Consider the following 24,368-nt stretch of genomic DNA (forward strand, 5'->3'; position numbering starts at 1 on the left):
TGGCAGTCACTTCAGCCAATCAATGGCAGTTATCACTCCCTAATTTGTAATTGTCAGATTATAATGGGGTAAGTAATAAAATGGTTCAAACTAGTCTAAAGTAGTGTCCCTGCTATAGACTGGTGATGTGTGCAGGGTGAACCCCGGCCTCTGGCCTGAAAGTTGCTGGGACAGGCTCCAGCAGACCCCCGTGACCTGCAAAAGGATAAACCGGGTATAGGAAATGGATGGATGGATAGTCTAAAGTAGATAGTCTAAAATAAATATATTTATACCACGGTCTGTGTGAATACTGGATTCTGATTGGCTGGCAGGTGAAGGTTAAAAGTCATAACCTACACCTAGGTGGAGGTTTTCACTTTTAATTTACACTACTAGAAAACAAGCTCCATCAAATTCCCTGATAACTTTAATATCTTTGCGCTGGATCAACTGCCAGGTGGTAACCACGGCAACAGAGATTCAGAGAAGAAGAGCCGGCTACCGCAGGACGGACACATGAGGGATTTGGTCATTTATTTTAATTTATTTGGTGACACTTTTATTTATTTGAATGATTGATCATATTTGTAGCTTAATGAAACGATTTAGGAAACTATCTGTGTCTGTGGACTTTCATTATTTGAAACAAATATATTTAGGGCCCGAGCACTTACAGTGCGAAGGCCCTATTGTATCTGTAGGGGATGTTTTTTATTTTCCTCGTTTTTATTTTTCCGACGGAATGAGGGTCTTTTTTCCCCCTAAACGTGCCCCAAAAGTCACCAAATTTTGCACCAAGACAGGCCTGGCGAAAAATTTGATATTTAATGGTTTGCATTAATGAGCGTGGCCTAATGGCTCAACAGCCCCGCCTAGAAAATTTCGTGCCTCAAGCCCCACAATAAGGTTTGACGTACATGCACGCAAAAGCAAAAAAAAAAAAAAAAGCGAAAATTCGGACGCTTATTGCTTGGCCAAACTTAAACGCAAAGACATCGTTCAAATTTACAAACACTCGGCCCGATCGGCTCTAAAAGACCCTACAACCTCATCATCATTATTATTTCAGTTTTTGGTCCGTCCTAGTTACTGGAAAAGTCAACACTGTATCCTTTAAGGTTCTTATGGGACGGTAGTGATTGTTCCAGGTATTAGTCAGACCCTCAGGTGTTAAAAACTACCAGGTTCTTATGGGACGGTAGTGATTGTTCCAGGTATTAGTCATACCCTCAGGTGTTAAAAACTACCAGGTTCTTATGGGACGGTAGTGATTGTTCCAGGTATTAGTCAGACCCTCAGGTGTTAAAAACTACCAGGTTTCTTATGGGACGGTAGTGATTGTTCCAGGTATTAGTCATACCCTCAGGTGGTAAAAACTACCAGGTTCTTATGGGACGGTAGTGATTGTTCCAGGTATTAGTCAGACCCTCAGGTGGTAAAAACCGCCAGATTCCAACGGCTGCAGACGAGAGATTAAAAAGTCGCTCAGCCGCTCAACTGTGGCTTGTTATAAAAATAAAGATTTCAACTGAAAACACATTAAAGCATGAATAACTGATTTATATTTATGTTTTTTGGTAATTGACCGTGGTATAAGCGGGATAATACCCTTCCAGGTGACATTATCATAAATATACTTCGCGGAGAAAAACCGTCCTCCACTTTACTTCACATTGGACGGTTCACGCCCCGCATCGTCCATATGTTAATGACAATGTACACCCTGCCGGGCATTATCCCTCACATATATATATATATATATATATATATATATATATATATATATATATATATATATATATATATATATATATATATATATATATATATATATATATTAGGGGTGGGACGATACGGGTAAGTCCCAATTCGATACTTTGGCGATATGTGGCCCAGGATATCGATAATATCACGATATTTTCGATATTCGATATATCGATATATCGGTAAGAGCGATATATCACGATATATGGGACTAAAAAAGAAAAAATACCTATAAAAAGGAAAACGTCTGTAGTTATGCATTTATTCAATGCCAAAACTTCATACAAGAAAGTGCATTTGTATATTTCCTGACTGTCTCCTAGGCTTGTAAATGTAAACACTGTACAGCTGGACAAATTAAAGTGCATGAACATTATAACATGTTTTATATAAACCAGGACAGTGCACTGCTTTGTAATAATTAAATACATTAAATAATAATTTCACAAATATAATTATTGTGAAATAACTAAGAAATAAATAACTCAAATAGGCTTAACAATATCCCTTCTTTTCCAATATCCTTTTAGCCTGTCTAATTTATTCTGTCACCACACACACATATTGCCATGAAGCATCAGGCATTTTTCACTCATGTCATGACAAACTGTATCCGATAACAGAAGAAACCAAACAAGCTATAATAAATATAAATAATATGAACTTCATTGAACTAATATAACATTTTGAAATTTAAGCTGAAATATCCAAAGCACTGAACACTGGTTTTGCACGGGTGGGCGTGTGTCTGCAACCCAGTCTCACACAAAAACGTACCCTGCCTACGTTGGTCCAAAGTGCAAAAACGTAGAGGGGCTACAATATTAGCCCTTGAAATGTATAACTGTTACGTTTTTTTAGCCCTTAAAACGTATAACTGTTACATTTTTCTGCCGATTCGTTTTGCGCCCAAGTCACGTGACTTTTAAGATTCTGGCCGTAATACCAACAAACACGGTGGACATTTTTCATTTTTGAGTGAAGAAAATCAATATTTTGAGTTAGTTTCTGCATAGAAATGCGTTTTGATTACATTTCTAGCAATACATATTTCACTTTCATAATATTCACTCAGTAAATGTATATAATCTCTTGCTTGCTCGTGGTTGCAAGGTTTTTTCAGATCTCGTCAGAATAATGTAAATCTGGAACGTTTTAAAAACGTGAAATGGTTACATTTTTGGTTGCTGTACACGCTGCGAAGAAAATCAATATTTTGAATTAGTTTCTGCATAGAAATGCGTTTTGATTACATTTCTAGCAATACATATTTCACTTTCATAATATTCACTCAGTAAATGTATATAATCTCTTGCTTGCTCGTGGTTGCAAGGTTTTTTCAGATCTCGTCAGAATAATGTAAATCTGGAACGTTTTAAAAACGTGAAATGGTTACATTTTTGGTTGCTGTACACGCTGTGAAGAAAATCAATATTTTGAGTTAGTTTCTGCATAGAAATGCGTTTTGATTACATTTCTAGCAATACATATTTCACTTTCATAATATTCACTCAGTAAATGTATATAATCTCTTGCTTGCTCGTGGTTGCAAGGTTTTTTCAGATCTCGTCAGAATAATGTAAAACTTGAACGTTTTAATAACGTGAAATGGTTACATTTTTGGTTGCTGGACACGCTGTGGAAAAAATCTATATTTTGAGTTAGTTTCTGCATAGAAATGCGTTTTGATTACATTTCTAGCAATACATATTTCACTTTCATAATATTCACTCAGTAAATGTATATAATCTTTTGCTTTCTCGTGGTTGCAAGGTTTTTTCAGATCTCGTCAGAATAATGTAAAACTGGAACTTTTTAATAACGTGAAATCGTTACATTTTTGGTTGCTGGTCAGTGCTGTGAAAAAAAAATCAATATCTTGAGTTAGTTTCTGCATAGAAATGTGTTTTGATTACATTTCTAGAAATACATAAAATATTTCACTTTCATAATATTCACTCAATAAATGTACATAATCTCTTGCTTGCTCTGGTTGCAAGGTTTTTTTCAGATCTCATCAGAATAATGTAAATCTGGAACGTTTGAATAACGTGAAATCGTTACGTTTTTGGTTGCTGGACACGCTGGGAAAAAAATCAATATCTTGAGTTAGTTTCTGCATAGAAATGTATTTTGATTACATTTCTAGCAATACATATTTCAATTTCATAATATTCACTCAATAAATGTACATAATCTCTTGCTTGCTCTGGTTGCAAGGTTTTTCAGATCTCTTCAGAATACCCTGGCTACGTTGGTCCAAATGCAAAAACGTAGAGGGGTTACAATATTAGCCCTTGAAATGTATAACTGTTACATTTTTCTAGCCCTTGAAATGTATAACTGTTACATTTTTCTGCCTATTCGTTTTGCGTCCAAGTCACGTGACTTTTAAGATTCTGGCCGTGATACCAACAAACATGGTGGACATTTTTCATTTTTGAGTGAAAAAAATCTATATTTTGAGTTAACAAACACGGTGGACATTTTTCAGTTTTGAGTGAAAAAAATCTATATTTTGAGTTAGTTTCTGCATAGAAATGCGATTTGATTACATTAATAGCAATATATAAATGTAGATAATCTCTTGCTTGCTCTGGTTGCAAGGTTTTTTCAGATCTCGTCAGAATAATGTAAAACTGAAACTTTTTTATAACGTGAAATCGTTACGTTTTTGGTTGCTGGACAGTGCTGTGAAAAAAAATCAATATCTTGAGTTAGTTTCTGCATAGAATGCGTTTTGATTACATTTCTAGCAATACATATTTCAATTTCATAATATTCACTCAATAAATGTACATAATCTCTTGCTTGCTCTGGTTGCAAGGTTTTTTCAGATTTCGTCAGAATACCCTGGCTACGGTGGTCCAAAGTGCAAAAACGTAGAGGGGTTACAATATTCAACCCAGTCTCACAGGAAAACGTGGTACAGGCTACGTTGCTCCACATTGCAAAACGTGGCCAATGTTACGATTTGCCCTCCTAAAACGTGAGATGTGAAACCGTTCCGTGGCTCATTCATTTTAATAGGTTTCGTTAGGTTTTGTTTCTGTCACGTGACTGAGTAATAAAACCACCAATTCTCTTGCATGGCCCCGTTATTAAAATATATGCCAGGCCCAGTGCTTAATTTCTAAAGTGGGAGGTCCCGGAGCGCAGACGATGAGTGGCTCCGGTGCGAGAGAAAAAACACACACACACACACACACACACACACACACACACACACACACACACACACACACACACACTGTTGAACTGTCCGTTTTGACGTTAACGGCTAACGGTTAAGGCAGAAACACCACTGTATCATTGTTAATTACACAACATTAGTGGGTTAATTTCCTGCACACCAATTTTCATGTTTTTCCCTTCGATTGTGAGAAAAAAAAGAGTTGTTTCACGCTGAGAGCATCATGCCAGCCAATCAGAATCCTGGAAAAAACATCAACAAATGACACGTGTAACTTCCAGGCTGATTTATGGTTCCGCGTTACACCAACGCAGAGCCTACGGCGGAAGTGATACTAGTAGCTGATTGGCCGATATGTGATCATCATCATCATCATCATCATCATCATCATCACCATCATCACCACCATCATCATCATCACCTTCATCATCATCATCCTCATCATCATCACCATCATCATCATCATCGCTACCACCATCATCACCATCACCATCATCATCATCATCATCATCATCAGTCAAGTCAAATTGCACGTGCGAGGTCCCGTTCATCGCTGCTTGCAGCTTTAATTTATATATAACTATTTTAACATTTCTAAACACAAAAACACGAAAGTGTCCTTGATAATTCAATAATACAATAGGTTCATGTTAAGGACATCCGTTTTAATTAGTTCTCCTTCGATTATGAGACAAACAACATATAAAAAATTCAGACTCCTAGCTAAAGGCGTTAGTGAATTATGCAAAATAAGACACAAAATAGGCCCTGTTCCATTAGTCAGGAGGCTCTCAGAGCTAGAGGTTTCTACACCCTCCTAACCAGCCAGAACGTTTTAGAGGAAACACTGTTGCAGAAGTCATAGAAATCTGAATTTTTTATATGTTATTCGGGGGCATCCCCTGATCAGACAGACGTTAGTTTGGTGCAGATCAGACCTGTACTTTTCGATGGGCGGGGCTTTGAAACGTCACCTTTTCCAACATTCGAACGGACACCGTTGCCACAATATTTGACCAAACCAAGTAAAACTTGACCTGTGGCCTCCATATGGGGCTTAAATTGGGCTTGCCAAGTCTCAACTCTGTAAACCCTCTGCAATGCCAACTAGCTCTGTGGAAATCGTACAGCCACAAGACCAAAAGATCCTAGCAAAGGGCCTTCTGCATTGCAACATAGTCAAAAATCAGCCTCCCAGCTCAAAGCGTTAGTGAATTATTCAAAAAACACACAAAAAAGGCACGAAAAAGGCACCACACACGGTGACCTTTGGCACTTCCGAAGGTCGCACGGGTCTGGACCTCGGCACAGTGGATGAGAGTCACCTCCTGATACAGAGTCTAGAATTTCAGCTTCCTAGCTCAAAGCGTTAGTGAACTATGCAAAAAAAGACACAAAATAGTCTTAGCAGGCCGAAAAGCAACAGACACGGTGACCTTTGACACTTCCGAAGGTCACAGAGATCTGAAAATCCGCACAGTGGATGAGAGTCACCTCCTGATACAGAGTCTAGAATTTCAGCTTCCTAGCTCAAAGCGTTAGTGAACTATGCAAAAAAAGACACGAAATAGTCTTAGCAGGCCGAAAAGCAACAGACGCGGTGACCTTTGACACTTCCGAAGGTCACACAGATCTGAAAATCCGCACAGTGGATGAAAGTCACCTCTTGATACAGAGTCTAGAATTTCAGCTTCCTAGCTCAAAGCATTAGTGAACTGTTCAAAAATAGACACGAAATAGGACTCATAACAATACATAACAAACCTCCTGTGTCTACTGAGCATTAATAACATCTCATAATCGAAGGAGAACTAATTAAAACGGATGTCCTTAACATGAACCTATTGTATTATTGAATTATCAAGGACACTTTCGTGTTTTTGTGTTTAGAAATGTTAAAATAGTTATATATAAATTAAAGCTGCAAGCAGCGATGAACGGGACCTCGCACGTGCAATTTGACTTGACTGATGATGATGATGATGGTGATGGTGATGATGGTGGTAGCGATGATGATGATGATGGTGATGATGATGAGGATGATGATGATGAAGGTGATGATGATGATGATGATGATGATGATGATGATGATGATGATGGTGATGATGATGATGGTGATGATGATGATGATGATGATGATGATGATGATGATGATGATGATGATGATCACATATCGGCCAATCAGCTACTAGTATCACTTCCGCCGTAGGCTCTGCGTTGGTGTAACGCGGAACCATAAATCAGCCTGGAAGTTACACGTGTCATTTGTTGATGTTTTTTCCAGGATTCTGATTGGCTGGCATGATGCTCTCAGCGTGAAACAACTCTTTTTTTTCTCACAATCGAAGGGAAAAACATGAAAATTGGTGTGCAGGAAATTAACCCACTAATGTTGTGTAATTAACAATGATACAGTGGTGTTTCTGCCTTAAGAAATGTTGCAGATATCATTGTGAAAATCGCCGTTAACGTCAAAACGGACAGTTCAACAGTGTGTGTGTGTGTGTGTGTGTGTGTGTGTGTGTGTTTTTTCTCTCGCACTGGAGCCACTCATCGTCTGCGCTCCGGGACCTCCCCCTTTAGAAATTAAGCACTGGGCCTGGCATATATTTTAATAACGGGGCCATGCAAGAGAATTGGTGGTTTTATTACTCAAAGGAAGTAAAACAAGCACATGGTTCATACATTTCCGTCAATAAGATCCATTAAATGAGGGTAAAATAACCAAAATATATTTCTTGCTATGAATATGATAAAATCTGCTTTTCATGGCGAAACTATCTTAAAATATTGCAATTTAGACCGAGAATCAAAGAAATGGCAGCAATTTTATTTTTCCTCCACAGCCGAAAACTTGAAAGTCACGTGACAGAAACGAAACCTAACGAAACCTATTAAAATGAATGAGCCACGGAAGGGTTTCACATCTCACGTTTTAGGAGGGCAAATCGTAACATTGGCCACGTTTTGCAATGTGGAGCAACGTAGCCTGTACCACGTTTTCCTGTGAGACTGGGTTGAATATTGTAACCCCTCTACGTTTTTGCACTTTGGACCACCGTAGCCAGGGTATTCTGACGAAATCTGAAAAAACCTTGCAACCAGAGCAAGCAAGAGATTATGTACATTTATTAGGGGTGTAACGATACACTAATCTCACGATACGGTACGATACACGATATTGAGGTCACGATAACGATACGATACGATATTATAGCAGTATTTTTTAACAACCTTGATAGAGGAATATATGACTGGAAAAAATGGTCTTTTATTTGAAAGACACAAAATACAAAACAATGCTGTGCGTTTGCCCTATTGTTACAGTTTGTAATGCTTTATAACTGTTTAAGTTTTAAAGAGAAAGCCAGGCCAACCATTTTCCACAAACTGAACTAAAAGTAAATGTCAGGTTTGCATTATGCATCTTCAGTTTCAGACAAGTACAAATATTTTGCCACAAACTGAATAGTTTCTCTCATGTATGATTTGACTTTTTTCTTTTCCAGAAATGTAACAACTAAAATTAAATAAATAAATACAAGTAAATAAATACATACAATTTTACATCATAAAAAAGCTTGATTCATGCTCACCTTATAAGTGTAAGAGGAGATTTATTTTTGTTAAGAAGGTTATTTTGGTAATTCAGGGTTGATTATTTTATAAATATATTCTTTATATTCTGTAAATCAGGGACTATAATTACACTAGTCAGTATATCAGTTGTTAGTATGTTTTAGATTGGGCGGAGTGATACAGCACTAGGTGCTGTGTTGATGATCTGAAATCCTACGCTGTTGAGCGGACATTGAAGTACACGCAAACTCACGCAGAAGTTGTCCCGTGTTTATCCTACTCATGACCCGAAAAAGGTTTAATTTAATAAGGTAAGGCTTAACTCTACACCATACTTAAATAAATAAAGGTTCAGAGCTCAAAACGGGACCGCAAAACGGGACTACTTTCTCCTGAGCGGAGTAAGATTTTGGTCCGCGCGGTCGCGGTCCCGGTTGGATGCGCGTTACTAGTCAACACAATAGATGAATATTAATAACACAATATCGCGATACACGTTGTCACCTCCACGACACGTTTCGTGACGTTTTTGTATCGCGAAATTTCGTGGCACGATATATTGTTACACCCCTAACATTTATTGAGTGAATATTATGAAATTGAAATATGTATTGCTAGAAATGTAATCAAAACGCATTCTATGCAGAAACTAACTCAAGATATTGATTTTTTTTCACAGCACTGTCCAGCAACCAAAAACGTAACGATTTCACGTTATAAAAAAGTTTCAGTTTTACATTATTCTGACGAGATCTGAAAAAACCTTGCAACCAGAGCAAGCAAGAGATTATCTACATTTATATATTGCTATTAATGTAATCAAATCGCATTTCTATGCAGAAACTAACTCAAAATATAGATTTTTTTCACTCAAAACTGAAAAATGTCCACCGTGTTTGTTAACTCAAAATATAGATTTTTTTCACTCAAAAATGAAAAATGTCCACCATGTTTGTTGGTATCACGGCCAGAATCTTAAAAGTCACGTGACTTGGACGCAAAACGAATAGGCAGAAAAATGTAACAGTTATACATTTCAAGGGCTAGAAAAATGTAACAGTTATACATTTCAAGGGCTAATATTGTAACCCCTCTACGTTTTTGCATTTGGACCAACGTAGCCAGGGTATTCTGAAGAGATCTGAAAAACCTTGCAACCAGAGCAAGCAAGAGATTATGTACATTTATTGAGTGAATATTATGAAATTGAAATATGTATTGCTAGAAATGTAATCAAAATACATTTCTATGCAGAAACTAACTCAAGATATTGATTTTTTTCCCAGCGTGTCCAGCAACCAAAAACGTAACGATTTCACGTTATTCAAACGTTCCAGATTTACATTATTCTGATGAGATCTGAAAAAAACCTTGCAACCAGAGCAAGCAAGAGATTATGTACATTTATTGAGTGAATATTATGAAAGTGAAATATTTTATGTATTTCTAGAAATGTAATCAAAACACATTTCTATGCAGAAACTAACTCAAGATATTGATTTTTTTTTCACAGCACTGACCAGCAACCAAAAATGTAACGATTTCACGTTATTAAAAAGTTCCAGTTTTACATTATTCTGACGAGATCTGAAAAAACCTTGCAACCACGAGAAAGCAAAAGATTATATACATTTACTGAGTGAATATTATGAAAGTGAAATATGTATTGCTAGAAATGTAATCAAAACGCATTTCTATGCAGAAACTAACTCAAAATATAGATTTTTTCCACAGCGTGTCCAGCAACCAAAAATGTAACCATTTCACGTTTTTAAAACGTTCCAGATTTACATTATTCTGACGAGATCTGAAAAAACCTTGCAACCACGAGCAAGCAAGAGATTATATACATTTACTGAGTGAATATTATGAAAGTGAAATATGTATTGCTAGAAATGTAATCAAAACGCATTTCTATGCAGAAACTAATTCAAAATATTGATTTTCTTCGCAGCGTGTACAGCAACCAAAAATGTAACCATTTCACGTTTTTAAAACGTTCCAGATTTACATTATTCTGACGAGATCTGAAAAAACCTTGCAACCACGAGCAAGCAAGAGATTATATACATTTACTGAGTGAATATTATGAAAGTGAAATATGTATTGCTAGAAATGTAATCAAAACGCATTTCTATGCAGAAACTAACTCAAAATATTGATTTTCTTCACAGCGTGTACAGCAACCAAAAATGTAACAATTTCACGTTTTTAAAACGTTCCAGATTTACATTATTCTGACGAGATCTGAAAAAACCTTGCAACCACGAGCAAGCAAGAGATTATATACATTTACTGAGTGAATATTATGAAAGTGAAATATGTATTGCTAGAAATGTAATCAAAACGCATTTCTATGTAGAAACTAACTCAAAATATTGATTTTCTTCACAGCGTGTACAGCAACCAAAAATGTAACCATTTCACGTTCTTAAAACGTTCCAGATTTACATTATTCTGACGAGATCTGAAAAAACCTTGCAACCACGAGCAAGCAAGAGATTATATACATTTACTGAGTGAATATTATGAAAGTGAAATATGTATTGCTAGAAATGTAATCAAAACGCATTTCTATGCAGAAACTAACTCAAAATATTGATTTTCTTCACTCAAAAATGAAAAATGTCCACCGTGTTTTTTGGTATCACGGCCAGAATCTTAAAAGTCACGTGACTTGGGCGCAAAACGAATCGGCAGAAAAATGTAACAGTTATACGTTTTAAGGGCTAAAAAAACGTAACAGTTATACATTTCAAGGGCTAATATTGTAGCCCCTCTACGTTTTTGCACTTTGGACCAACGTAGGCAGGGTACGTTTTTGTGTGAGACTGGGTTGGTGTCTGAGTGTGTATGAGAGTGTCCGTGTCCGTGTGTAACGTGACTGGTGATTCAATGATCTGCAAGTTTTCCCAGCACACGGTTGACTGGACACGGAAGGATACGAGCGAGGATCACTTACAGAGTGAAAAGCATAAACGTCATAACACAAAAAGACTGACGATCATTTACTTTAACGGCGTCTGTGGAATAATTGTGTATTACAGTACGAGCCGCTCTCCTCTCATGGAGCGCGAGCGGAGCGGGGTCCGTTTCTTAACGCAGCTGGTTGTCTGTGCGAGCGGACATTAACGCACATGGAAGTTTAAACACCGGCTCAAACAGCAAGTTTTCCAGCATTAACAGTGCTGCTCAGCCCGCTGTCTGTACGGAGTAAACTGTGGTTCTGTATTTTCTGAGCTGGTTTCTCAGGCGGCATGTTTGTTTTGCTCACGAGGGCAGCGGGGGCGGGCGGGGCAGAGCTTGAACAATAGTGCGGTGACAACCGCGTAAACCATTAAGTGTGTTGTAATAAAATATCGATATTAGCCGACAGTATATCGATTATTTATTGAAACAGAGAGCACAATAATATATTGAAATATCGATTTTTTTTCCCACCCCTAATATATATATATATATATATATATATATATATATATATATATATATATATATATATATATATATATATATATATATATATATATATACATATATACATATATATATATACTGTATATATGCATGTACAAACACACTAAAAGACGGAGCACAGTGACTAGCCAGGAGGGTATGATTAAGTTGAGGTAGTTGGGAGCCGAACCAGACATCACTCTATAGGACAGCAGCTGCTCACAGCCAACTCAGGCATAGAATTTACCCAGCAAGAAACTTGGACAACAAAATTTTACCAGAAGAAAAAAGACATCAGCTCATTGTTTTAAACACAGACACACTGTTTTACACTAGTATTCTGACAAGATGTTTGTAACTTTATCCCTATATTTCCTAAATATTACGTTCCAAAAACCGAAAAGGCTGAAATCCTTTTGACTGCTGTAATGCTGTGATATCTATATTTAAACCCTAATGTAACAACATGATGTGAAACTGGAAGATGAAGTTCATTAATGTAATGTTTTCTTTGACTTACCTGTTTGGGCAGTTATTGAAGCTGGGGTGCTTGTAGTTCCGTTCCTCAGTTGTGCAGAAACTTGGAGGGAATAAGACACTCCTGGCTTCAGGCTGCTGAACGTAACACTGTTTGTGTTTGTTGTCCTCTCTTCCACAGTTTCTCCTCCACTGCAGCAGGTCACAATGCAAGACTCCACTTCACCAGCTGGACGATCCCATTGCAGAGACAGTGACTGACTGGTGACGTTAGAGACTTTTATCCCAGTAGGAGGAACTGGTTCTGTGAGAGTAAAATGTAAAAGCAATATGTTTTTTCACAATTCAAGTCTTACAGTTCAAAGTGGTTGTTTCACTTTATTTAAGGACATAAATGATTTGGTGTTGGCTTTATTCTTGGCATATATGTGATGGGTAATAATTTTCTTTGCAGACTGCCACAAGCCATTACAATAAACTCAACACAATCAATGTAAAATGTAAATTTGCCAACAGTTTGTGGCTGCCAATAAGCAACAGGTTATAGTATTGAGAGGAGTCAGCTGAGGTGGCTTGGGCATCTGTACCGGATGCCTCCTGGACGCCTCCCTAGGGAGGTGTTCCAGGCATGTCCCACCGGGAGGAGACCCCGGGGAAGACCCAGGACACGCTGGAGAGACTATGTCTCTCGGCTGGCCTGGGAACGCCTCGGGCTCCCCCCGGAAGAGCTGGAGGAAGTGTCTGGGGTGAAGGAAGTCTGGGCATCCCTGCTGAGGCTGCTGCCCCCGCGACCCGGTAACGGATAAAGCGGGAGAAGATGAGTGAGTGAGTGAGTGAGTGAGTTATAGTATTATTTATTTAAACTCATATTCCTGCATCTTTGTATTGAATTTAAGATGTCAAACTTAAAGCGTAGAAACAAAAATATTTAAAGCCTGGTTAAAAAACCAACATTTTGGCCTCAGTCGTTTGATTTCAGATCCATGAACTCTGACGGGGTGAATTTTATTTGTACCACGCCAGGAGATTTTATATCAAGCATTCCACTTATTTCTAATGTGATTGTTTGGCAGTCAGTTCAGCCCAATCATTGTCAGTTATCACTACCTAATGTGTAATTGTCAGATTATAATGTGGTAAGTAATAAAATGGTTCAAACTAGTCTAAAGTAGTGTCCCTGCTATAGACTGGTGATGTGTGCAGGGTGAACCCCGGCCTCTGGCCTGAAAGTTGCTGGGACAGGCTCCAGCAGACCCCCGTGACCTGCAAAAGGATAAACCGGGTATAGGAAATGGATGGATGGATAGTCTAAAGTAGATAGTCTAATATATATATATATATATATATATACAGTATATTTATACCACGGTCTGTGTGAATACTGGATTCTGATTGGCTGGCAGGTGGAGGTTAAAAGTCATAACCTACACCTAGGTGGAGGTTTTCACTTACACTACTAGAAAACAAGCTCAGTCAAATTCCTTGATAACTTTAATATCTTTGCGCTGGATCAACTGCCAGGTGGTAACCACGGCAACGGAGATTCAGAGAAGAAGAGCCGGCTACCGCAGGACGGACACATGAGGGATTTGGTCATTTATTTTAATTTATTTGGTGACACGTTTATTTATTTTAATGATTGATCATATTTGTAGCTTAATAAAACGTTTCAGGGAAACTATCTGTGGACTTTGATTACTTGAAACAAATATGTTTAGGGCCCTTGTTGGGGGGTTCCCTCTCTCCGGGCTCGTCTCCGGTTCCCCCCTCCTTTTGTTCTGGGGGGCCGCTCTCGTAGGGATGGGTGCACCTGCCTGGGTCAACGATCAGGGTGCTCCCCCCCGGGCGGGAGGCCGGGTGGGGTCGGGGTTCGCCTGGGTCCCGGTCCGCCGCTTTGGTTTCCCTGGCTGCCTCTTCCCATAGTCGTGGGGGCCTGTGGGTCCCCTCTGCTGCCGCTGGGGGGCTCTTCTCCCCTCTGTGGGGTTGCTGGTGGCCTGGGCTCCGGGACCTTCCTCGGTTCTGGGTTCTTCCTGGGTTCTGGGTTCTTCCTGGGTTCTGGGTTCTTCCTGGTTCCGGGTTCTTCCTGGGTTCTGGGTTCTTCCTGGTTCCGGGTTCTTCCTGGGTTCCGGGTTCTTCCTGGGTTCTGGGATCTTCCTGGGTTCCGGGTTCTTCCTGGGTTCCGGGTTCTTCCTGGGTTGCGGGTTCTTCCTGGTTCCGGGTTCTTCCTGGGTTCCGGGTTCTTCCTGGTTCCAGGTTCTTCCTGGGTTCCGGGTTCTTCCTGGTTCCAGGTTCTTCCTGGGTTCCAGGTTCTTCCTGGTTCCGGGTTCTTCCTTGTCGGCCTCTGGTCTTTTGGGTGGCGGGGTTGCGCCCTCCCTCCTCGACTATAGATACAGTTCAGGTAGAGCATCAATTGGACTGACACACCCACTCAGCAGTCTTGGGGGTTAGATAGTCGCGGTAGCCTAGCTTAGCTTTAATTGGGTCCCGGGCACCTGGGTTGGTTGCTGCTTTTGTCTCTGTTCTCGTTTGTTTTTTCTCTTGCAGATTTACAGCTCGTGTGATCGTTGTGTGATTCCATGTGTTTTTCGCCGCTTGGACTAGCAGCGGATGTCACCCCTCACCCCTCTCATTAATAAGATAAATATCCATCCTTCCATCCATCCATCCATCCATCCATCCATCCATCCATCCATCCATCCATCCATCCATCCATCCATCCATCCATCCATCCATCCATCCATCCATCCATCCATCCATCCATCCATCCATCCATCCATCCATCCATTATCTATACCCGCTTTATCCTTTGCAGGGTCAGCGGGGTCTGCTGGAGCCTGTCCCAGCTATTTTCCCAGCAGGGGTTACACCGTGGACAGGTCGCCAGTCCATCGCAGGGCCACATATACAGACAAACAACCATCACACTCACACTCACACCTACGGGCAATTTAGAATCATCAATTAACCTAGCATGCATGTTTTTGGACCGTGGGAGGAAACCGGAGTACCCGGTTAAGATAAATATATGTTACATATTTAAAAATATATCATATATGTTTTATATCAAAAATGCATATATATATATGCTTACCAGCATGGTATTGACCATAATTTCAGAACTACGTAAACTAACCTTTTTCGGTAGATGCACCAGGGGAAACATCCAGAAGATTTATGGTTTGAAGATGATTGATCATCTTATTGCAGACTTCCTCTTCCTTTTCCATCACAATGTTGACAAGGCAGCTGGCCTTATTTACTCTGGTGTGGTTCTCTTCCAGTATCGAATTCTTGTCCCGGTCATTTAAGACACCGTCAGTTACGAGGTCCTCTACGAGCTCCGTCAGGGTTTGTTTAGACACTTTCTTAACAAAGTCACTCATCATCCTGGCAACATTTTTCTCTATGAGAAGAGAAAAACAAACAAAAACTTTATTAAGACCAGGCTGCTCGTTGGCGCAGTGGGTTAAGCAGCGGCTCATATACTGAGGCTACAGTCCTCCTGCAGCGGTCGCAGGTTCGAATCCCGGCCTGCACACCTTTGCTGCATGTCATCCCCATTATCTCTCTCTCTGTCTACCCCCTTCCAACTGCATTTGAATAAAGGGCCACTAGATCCCAAAAAAAACTTTATTAAGACTTTTCCTTTTAAGGATGTGAGTCGACAAGGATTGAGACTTATTCCAACATGTATTTAGAGCCACATGTGTAATGAACATGATTCCCTTTAAGTTGCCTTTTGACAATGAATCTGACACGGTGTTGTTACAGTTTGGTTGTTTTTATAACAAGGCTGTGAAGCTAATTTCCTCCATTTGACCATGTTGCAGGTCCAGGGGGAGCAGCAGCTCGCAGCGCTAGAGGCGCTGGTGGCGCAGCAGCCGGCAGGCCATGAGGGGGAGGCTGCAGGCCGCCAAGCGACGGCTCCCAAGGCGACCCCAGCGGCGGCGGGACCCCAGCGGCGGCGGGACCCGCAGCGCGACCCACCCTGGCGCCACACCGGAGGTTCGTGGTTAGTCACCATGTAGTGCATACACAACAATCTCTCTGAATGTGGACAAAAGAGATTGTTGTGGACTTCAGGAGAGCTCACTCCCAGCATGCTCTTGTTTCTATTAATGGTGCAGCACCAAGTTCCTGGGTGTGCACGTCACCTCTCCTGGGACACCAACCCGGCATCACTGGCCAAGAAGGCTCAAGAGCGCCTTTACTTCCTCCTTAGACTGAGGAAAGCCAGAGCCCCATCAGGAGCAGCTTCTACAGAGGCTCCATCGAGAGCTTCCTGACGGGAAGGAAACACACCCATTTCACAGTTTTTGTAAAGTGAATCAATGCGACTGACCGGGACCATTTACCTGTTGCACCAGCTGGAAAGACTGGATCGTCCTTTAAAAAAAGGTCCGACAAGGATTTTTCTGTTGGAGGTCAATGAAACAAGTTATCATCAGTTATTATTTAAACGTGATAAAATCCTCATAGTAAGATGGTTTTTGTGTTTTTCTTTCTCTACAACAGACCTTTATCACTTTTGAACTTCTTTAAAATCGTCTCGGCCACCTCTCTGGTCTTTGAGGAGTACCTCTGCATCATCAGATCTACTGTGTCCAATCTGTCCGCATGCTCCAGACGACACAGTGGGATCGGTTTGATACCATCCTTTGATTGATCTGCATTCACCAGGTACCACTGGAATTCCTTCAGCCCCCTGGAGTCCAAATCCTCCAAAGTGCCCTTCAACCACATCTTTACCTCCTTTAAAGAAAGAAAGCATCATAAATGAAGTCTTAAAATCTGAAATCTTGACAGAGAATCAGATGGACTTGAACAAACTAAGAAACATCCAGAAATCTGAAAATGGGTTACAGAGCAGCGTTTCCTAACGTGCAAGACTCAAAGCTTGCGATTGGTACTCTTTTGGTCTTTTGGTAGTGTTGTGGATCAACACTGTCCAAGTCACCCGAATGTGTGGTCCATCGTCTCATCAGAACACCATTCTCCGATAGACTTCAGATCGTTTGACCTGATAACCCCCGTATCCGCAGCAGAAGACTACTGTGCTGAGCCGTTATCAGCATGTCTTTGGTGAACGTAAGAAGTTAACTGCTGGAAGTTTTCAGTCTTGAATACCTGGCTGTACAGTTGAAGCCCTTATCCAGAGTCCTGACTCTGAATGTTTACAGCCCCCCACCTCCAACTACTGTGAAACTTCTCTGATATTTCAGTGAACTGCTGTCTGATGGCTGATCAGTGTTGATAATCATTGTTGGGGATTTTAACATCCATGTGAACAACCCTCAGGACAACATACATTTTTACGCACCAATTTCAATGTGCGTCTCCGTTGAGCGGTTGTGGAATGAGTAACTTTTAGAGGAAACACATTTTTATATGTTAGAATCAAGTTTTTGAAAACTTGTCCATATGCTTCAGGGACAAGTTCATAGGCTTGCAACACCGTTCTTTTCAAGTTAGAACTGCCACGGCAGAGACCAACACTAATTTAGTGCAGTAGCCATCTGACCGAAACGAAGGAACTAACGTGATGTGCTTACTGACGTCAACGTGTGTGCTTTGAGGTGATGTGGGTATGGACACTGGTCAACTCTTTTCCAGAGCTCTGATCCGGAGATCTATCGCTTGCACTAACAGCTTTTTGTTGTGCGTCTCCACCTCCTGAATATGAAAGGGTCAAGCGGAGATCGTCGGGGGGACAGACCTGGTTGAGGTTCACACCATGTGGACCAGACTGGATCACTGAACACTTGACCAACCTCTGCTACCTTCGCATCCGTCCCATCTACGGCGGCAGACGTTTCTAACAGCCCCTCAGACGTTAGCTGCTCTACTTCAGCTTTGTCAGAGCGTTTGTCCGGTTCTTCCTCTACAGACTACGAGACTGCCTCACCTTGGGAGGTCAAATTAGGAATTGCAAAAGTTGGCCCTTCTGCGTTATCATCGCTTTAACAAGACGATCTGACGGGTTTGTTGGATTGGTGATGTATTTGTTGTCTGTAACATGAAAGAGAGATATCTCTGCTTCCATCAGCTGAAGAAGCTGAAGAACAAGGAACTCTTGAGTTTCTCATTCAGGAACAAAGGAGGTTTTGATTTAAGACTGGGAGCAGTTTGACTTACAATATAGTTGTCACTCCCGGAGGTCATCACTTCCCTGAAGTCATCCTGGTCGTCAGATGTCACATCTTCATGTGTTTGAAGCTGAATGCTGCAGAAATGAGGAGAATAGAGGATTGGTCTGCAGATGCTTGACTGTGATTGGTTGACAGGTCCAAGTAACAGCTTCTGAAGTCTAGTTGTGAAAGGATAACACTCTATGTACAGACGGCTGATTCAGTTATCCACTCAAACGCGTCAGTCAAGGTTTGTGTTATTCACCTTGAACTCTGCATCACAGACGATATCTGCATTATTCACATTCTGTCTCTTCCTCTATTGTTTGTGTTCTGATCAAATCGTTATAACTTCTGAAGCGGATTATTTTTGAATAATTAGCTCGGTTCTGAGTCTCATTTTTCACACATCATTTGCATCACTGCCGACGCCACACCGATCCGCCCGTTCCATTCATCCCTCACTCGTTACCAAGAGCCTGAAACGCTTGGACTCCCCCAGTTAGGCCAAACCTCCCTGGAGTCCCCGAGGGACATGGTTGAACCTTCTCCAGGTTAGGTGAACTCCCGTGCCCCCTCCAGACCTGGTCTGGTGCTTCTTCATGCTTTCAATCCTCGTCACTCCCAAAGACAGCCTAACCTCTTCCTCATCTCCACCTCCTCCTCCTCCACCTCCTTCTCTTGGTCCGTGCTACTGTCTCCAACCATGGAGGAGGTCTGGCCTCTCTGTCTGTAAACCCTTCCCTTTCCTCTCGCTGCTACTCTATCGATAAGTCCAGTCCTTCCAGTCCACTAGAGATTGATATCTGAATTCCTTCGGTGATCAACTGGTTTTTGGTGCCATTGGTACCAACAAGCATGTCCTGATTACAAAGAGCCTCTGTTTTTAGATTTGAGTTTGTTTGTTGGTGTGTTGTTCTGGGTGACGACTTACTTGTAATCAGAGGAAGGACGTTGTTCAGGGTTGGGATCAGGTTCAGATACAGACTCTGGTTCAGTTTCAAGCGCATGTCTTTGCTCGGGTTCAGGTCGTAGTTTGGGTCCTGGCTCAGATTCAGATCTTGCTTCAGGATCAAGTCTTGGTTCAGGTTCAGCTCCCAGTCCAGGTCCTGCTTCAGATTTAGGTTTTGCTTTGGGTTCAGGTCCTGGTTCAGATTCAGGCTCTAGTTTGAATCCTGGTGCAGGTTCAGTTCCAGGTCTTTCTTCAGGATCAGGTCTTCGTTCAGGTTCAGCTCCCAGTTCTGGTCCTGGTCCTGGTCCTGGTCGTGATCCTGGTGCAGATACAGGTTCAGGTCCGGGCACACGTTCAGATTCTGGAGAGTCGGCTCTCTCGCAGCTGGAAAACACAAGCCAAGAGCACATGGGACACGAATGAACAAATATGTTGGGGTCCTTCATGAACTGACAAACTGTGGACACGTCCAGTCACAAGTCTGGACCAGCCGACCCTCATGTGATCACGGGTCCTGGTTCCGCCAGAGGCTCGGATGTCCAGAACGGGGCTCAAGAAGCAGCTTGCTGCAGCTTTTCTGGTCAAACCGTCTCTTAGTCTTCTACAGATTTCTACTGAGCTTTTATATTTTGAAACTGTGATTTTTGAGCCATTTTTTCTGATTTTCAGCTTTTTAAAGATGAAAAATGTTCATATACTCAGTTTACAAATGACATAGCTGTTACTGAATTGGCACAGATCACTTTGTAATACTGTATTTGACCCGGTCTTTGTACGTTTTGACGATAGAGAAACGTAATTCTTGTCAGTTGTGTGAAATCAGACCTGGAAACAGGCATTGTGGCATAGAATTGACAAATGGGTTTAATTCCCCGTACAAATTGTTACAGATTACTTTTGTAATAATGTATTTGACCCGGTCTTTGTACATTTTGACCGTATATAGAAACGTAATTCTTGACATTTTGAGAATGTAATATGTACCTGCTGGACTCTACTGCCCTTACTTTTAACAACTTGTGCTTTCTATTATTTTACCTCTTTTCTTATAATTTTCTTATCATTTTATTTGTTATTTATGTTTTAATTGTGTCTTGTGCTTTTAATGTTTATGTAAAGCACTTTGAATTACTTTGTGTTAAATTGTGCTACACAAATAAACTTGCCTTGCCTTATTTTAAGAGGTGCACAGATGATTGTTGGGCCGTAGTCCTATGTGAACATGGGAAGCCTTAATTTGAACTTTAAGGTCCAGCTCTGAGGCCTCAGCCTTGATTTCTTACAGCTGACCGCATGGTTGAAACAAAGGAACCTCCATAACTGACTCAAAGCCTGAGCGGGATTTTACATTTACGGCCCTTCGGTGATAAGGAATAGCCCCAGGAATAACAGCTATTTTGAGACTGATTTTGCTGATGGTTATTATTTTCCTGATAGGTCAGGTGGTGCCCCGTTTGGATTAATTCATTTTGATAATTCAATTCGATAAGTAATCTACTTTATTAATTATTAATAATTATCGAAGGACAATTATTAATTAAAGCTGCAAGCAGCGATGAACGGGCCCTCGCGCGTGCAATTTTCACCAATAAAGGTCAAGGACTCAAAACTAAGTCTGATGACACCACCCACATGTCTTTATCACAACTTGTTCAAAAGTTATGGCAGAAAATAGGAAATATCAAATATCAGCTACTAGTATCACTTCCTGTTTAATGTTGAAGTTTGACACGGCGCCATGGCCACGTAATTTCACGAAAACTCACGATTTTGACTAACTTTTAATCGTTAACCTCTTTTGTGTCTCTTGAGCGAGTTTTATATGGAACGGACGATCCTTCTAGCAGCAGTTTGTTAAAGTACGACACGTGAAAATGGCATAAATCGCGCAAAAATTACACGATGCATGTACGTCAAACCGTATTGTGGGGCTTGAGGCAGGAAGTTTTCTAGGGGGCGCTGTTGAGCCATTAGGCCATGCCCATTAATGCAAACCATTAAATATCAAATTTTTCGCCAGGCCTGGCTTGCGTGCAAAATTTGGTGACTTTTGGGGCACGTTCAGGGGGAAAAAGGGCCCTCATTTCATCAGAAGAAGGAAAAACGAGAAAAAAAAAACAAAGAAAAATATTCCTACAGGTACAATAGGGCCTTCGCACTGTCAGTGCTTGGGCCCTAATAACTCTTTTATAACTGAACCAGCACCCCCTTTTGTGGTACAACATGATTAAAGTGAAAAATAAAAGTTTAGAAAGCTCAGTCACACAGGAGCTTTCCTTTACTCGCATCCGCCGAAGAAAAATACTTCACAAATACTTCACAATGTTCCTGTGAAGGAGCATCGCTGCAGCCCAGATGTTAAACTGTTGATCATCCAGAATTATATACTTAAAAATGATGAAGAGTTGTTAAAGTGGACTTGAAAGGTGCATTTACCGGTTGCAGAAGGAAACTGAAACATACCAGAGAGTGCCGCACCAGGATACGCATGCTGAGATGGAACAGCAGGACTCTGTGCTGGATTCAGGTCCAGGTCCGGAACGACCTTCTGTAGGCCGGAGTTCTGCTCTGTAACACAGTCATGGAAAACCTGAGTATACAGGAAGTTCAGGTCCAGGTCCAGAACAACCTTCTGTAGGCCGGAGTTCTGCTCTGGAACACAGTCATGGAAAACCTGAGTATACAGGAAGTTCAGGTCCAGGTCCAGAACAACCTTCTGTAGGCCGGAGTTCTGCTCTGGAACACAGTCATGGAAAACCTGAGTATACAGGAAGTTCAGGTCCCGTTCAGTTACGCCTTTATACCCTCAATGGATCAAACCGTCCACTTTCAGCTTCACTTCAATAGGTTTCACAAAAATTAAGTGTTTTTTAAATTTAGGAATTACAACGATCTTGAACAAACAACTTCCGTTTTTTAATTATTTGATTGTAATGTTTGTGTTGTGTGTTGTGAGTTCTCTCTTGAAAATGAGTCAGACTCAACGACACTAACCTGTGAAAATAAATAAATGTATAAATAAAATAATGAATGAATAAATACTATAAATGTAGGAATAAATGGGTAACACTTTACAATAAGGGTCCCTTAATTAACGTTAGTTAATGCATTATTAAGTATTAATTAACAGTTTAATAATAGTTAAATATCCATTAGTATGTATTACTTAACATTAATTAGCATATTAGTTAATGCATTAATAAACAGTTAGTTAATGCATTATTAAGCATTAATTAACAGTGTAATAATAGTTAAATAACCATTATTATGTTTACTTAACATTAATTAGCATATTAGTTAATGCATTAATAAACAGTTAATTAATGCCTACTGCTCAGAGTTAATTAATACATTAGTAAGCATTAATAAACGTTACATGATGTAATTATTTATCCTTATGTATGCATTACTTAGTATTAAGTAATACATTAGTTAATACATAAGTAAAACGTTAATAATGTCCCTAGTAATCATTTACTAATGGTGTTTATTTGGAGTGAATATGCATTAAGTAACAGCTACCTAATACATCTACTAATCATTCGCTAATGGTGTACATGTTTACTGGATGGGCATTATTAAGAAACTATTTAGAATCTTAAGTAATCATTTCCTAATGGTGCTGTGTATGTTATCAGGTAGCTTACCTGACCTTATGAACGGTAACCTGACATAAACCTTAATAAATGTATAGGAGTGGCTCATAACCATTACTTAACCATTAGTAAAGGCTTGCTGGACCCTTATTGTAAAGTGTAACACATTTATCCCTTAGGTAACACATTATTAATGCTTAACTGCCTCACAAGCATTACTTAACCATAATTAACCATTAGTAAATACTTTTCTGGACCCTTATTGTAAAGTGTAACACATGTATCCCTTAGGTCAGGGGTTCCCAACCTTTTTTGTGCCGAGGACCAGCAGAAGTATAAACAAAAAGCTCAGGGACCGGTTGACAATTTATGTCAATTTTAATAAACATTTTAGAAAAAAACAATGCATTTTACAATGCAGGCTATCATCAGCGACGTTAGCTGATGTTGTGGCCTTTAAAACTTGCTTCTGCAAATCTAACTCACGTTTTTTCCTTCCACTGGTTTGTCTTTGAGAGAAGGATGTTTTGTATTTAAGTGTCTTTGGAGCTTGGATGGGTTCATTGCTTCGTTGGCGAGCGTTTCTCCACATAAAATACATAGTGGGTTTGGCGCCTCCAAATCGCCCGTTGCAACAAATCCGTATTTTATATACATAATGTCGTACTTGCGATTAAAGCTTTTGCTTTTCTTTTTGGTAGGATTTTCCACTTGTTCATCACTATTTCTTTTACTCGAACAACCAGTAAAGAAACGGCTCATGGAGGTTTGCTGAGGTGCGCTCATCTCTGCAGCTGACTGTACCTAACCTGCATACAGCACCTGTGCATTGTGCTGTTCAGTCCGGTCGGGTACCAGAACTTATTGTCCGCCAAGCCATGACAGGGCTGCCACTCAAAGAAACACATTTCGACAAGTTTTGGATGAAATTATATGACAAAAAAATGCAAAAATTGTTTTCTTAAATTTAGTATGAGGTTGCTTTAATTATGTGGCAAATGATAATAAACACGAGAAAGATGGGTACTTCAATGAAAAATAGATATTTTATTCAACTTTGCTGCTGTCATTCATGCAGGGAGACACCTAAAACATGCTGGATAGGTCTTTCCAGGACCGGAGTTGGAGACCCCTGTATTATGCTCTTATTTATTCATGTAATAATATACAGGTGGAGGTCGGAACATTTGAATATATTGCAAAACTTCATTCGTAGTAAATTCAACTTAAGGTGAAACAAA

The 24,368-nt window shown here is 40.3% G+C and overlaps 1 protein-coding gene across 1 annotated transcript in view; it reads right to left on the reverse strand.

Moving 5' to 3' along the window:
* LOC133420887 (uncharacterized) overlaps window positions 1–24,368 on the reverse strand; it is a 58,948-nt gene that overhangs the window by 25,061 nt on the left and 9,519 nt on the right. The window contains exons 5-10 of the mRNA XM_061710770.1: window positions 22,018–22,267; window positions 19,514–19,915; window positions 18,587–18,674; window positions 16,969–17,203; window positions 16,807–16,866; window positions 15,585–15,854 (exon numbers count right to left, since the gene is read on the reverse strand). Coding sequence (XP_061566754.1) covers window positions 15,585–15,854; window positions 16,807–16,866; window positions 16,969–17,203; window positions 18,587–18,674; window positions 19,514–19,915; window positions 22,018–22,267 — 1,305 coding nt within the window. The remainder of the gene's footprint in view (window positions 1–15,584; window positions 15,855–16,806; window positions 16,867–16,968; window positions 17,204–18,586; window positions 18,675–19,513; window positions 19,916–22,017; window positions 22,268–24,368) is intronic.

This window comes from Cololabis saira, chromosome 20, assembly GCF_033807715.1.
Source record: "Cololabis saira isolate AMF1-May2022 chromosome 20, fColSai1.1, whole genome shotgun sequence".
NCBI classification, from domain to species: domain Eukaryota; kingdom Metazoa; phylum Chordata; class Actinopteri; order Beloniformes; family Belonidae; genus Cololabis; species Cololabis saira.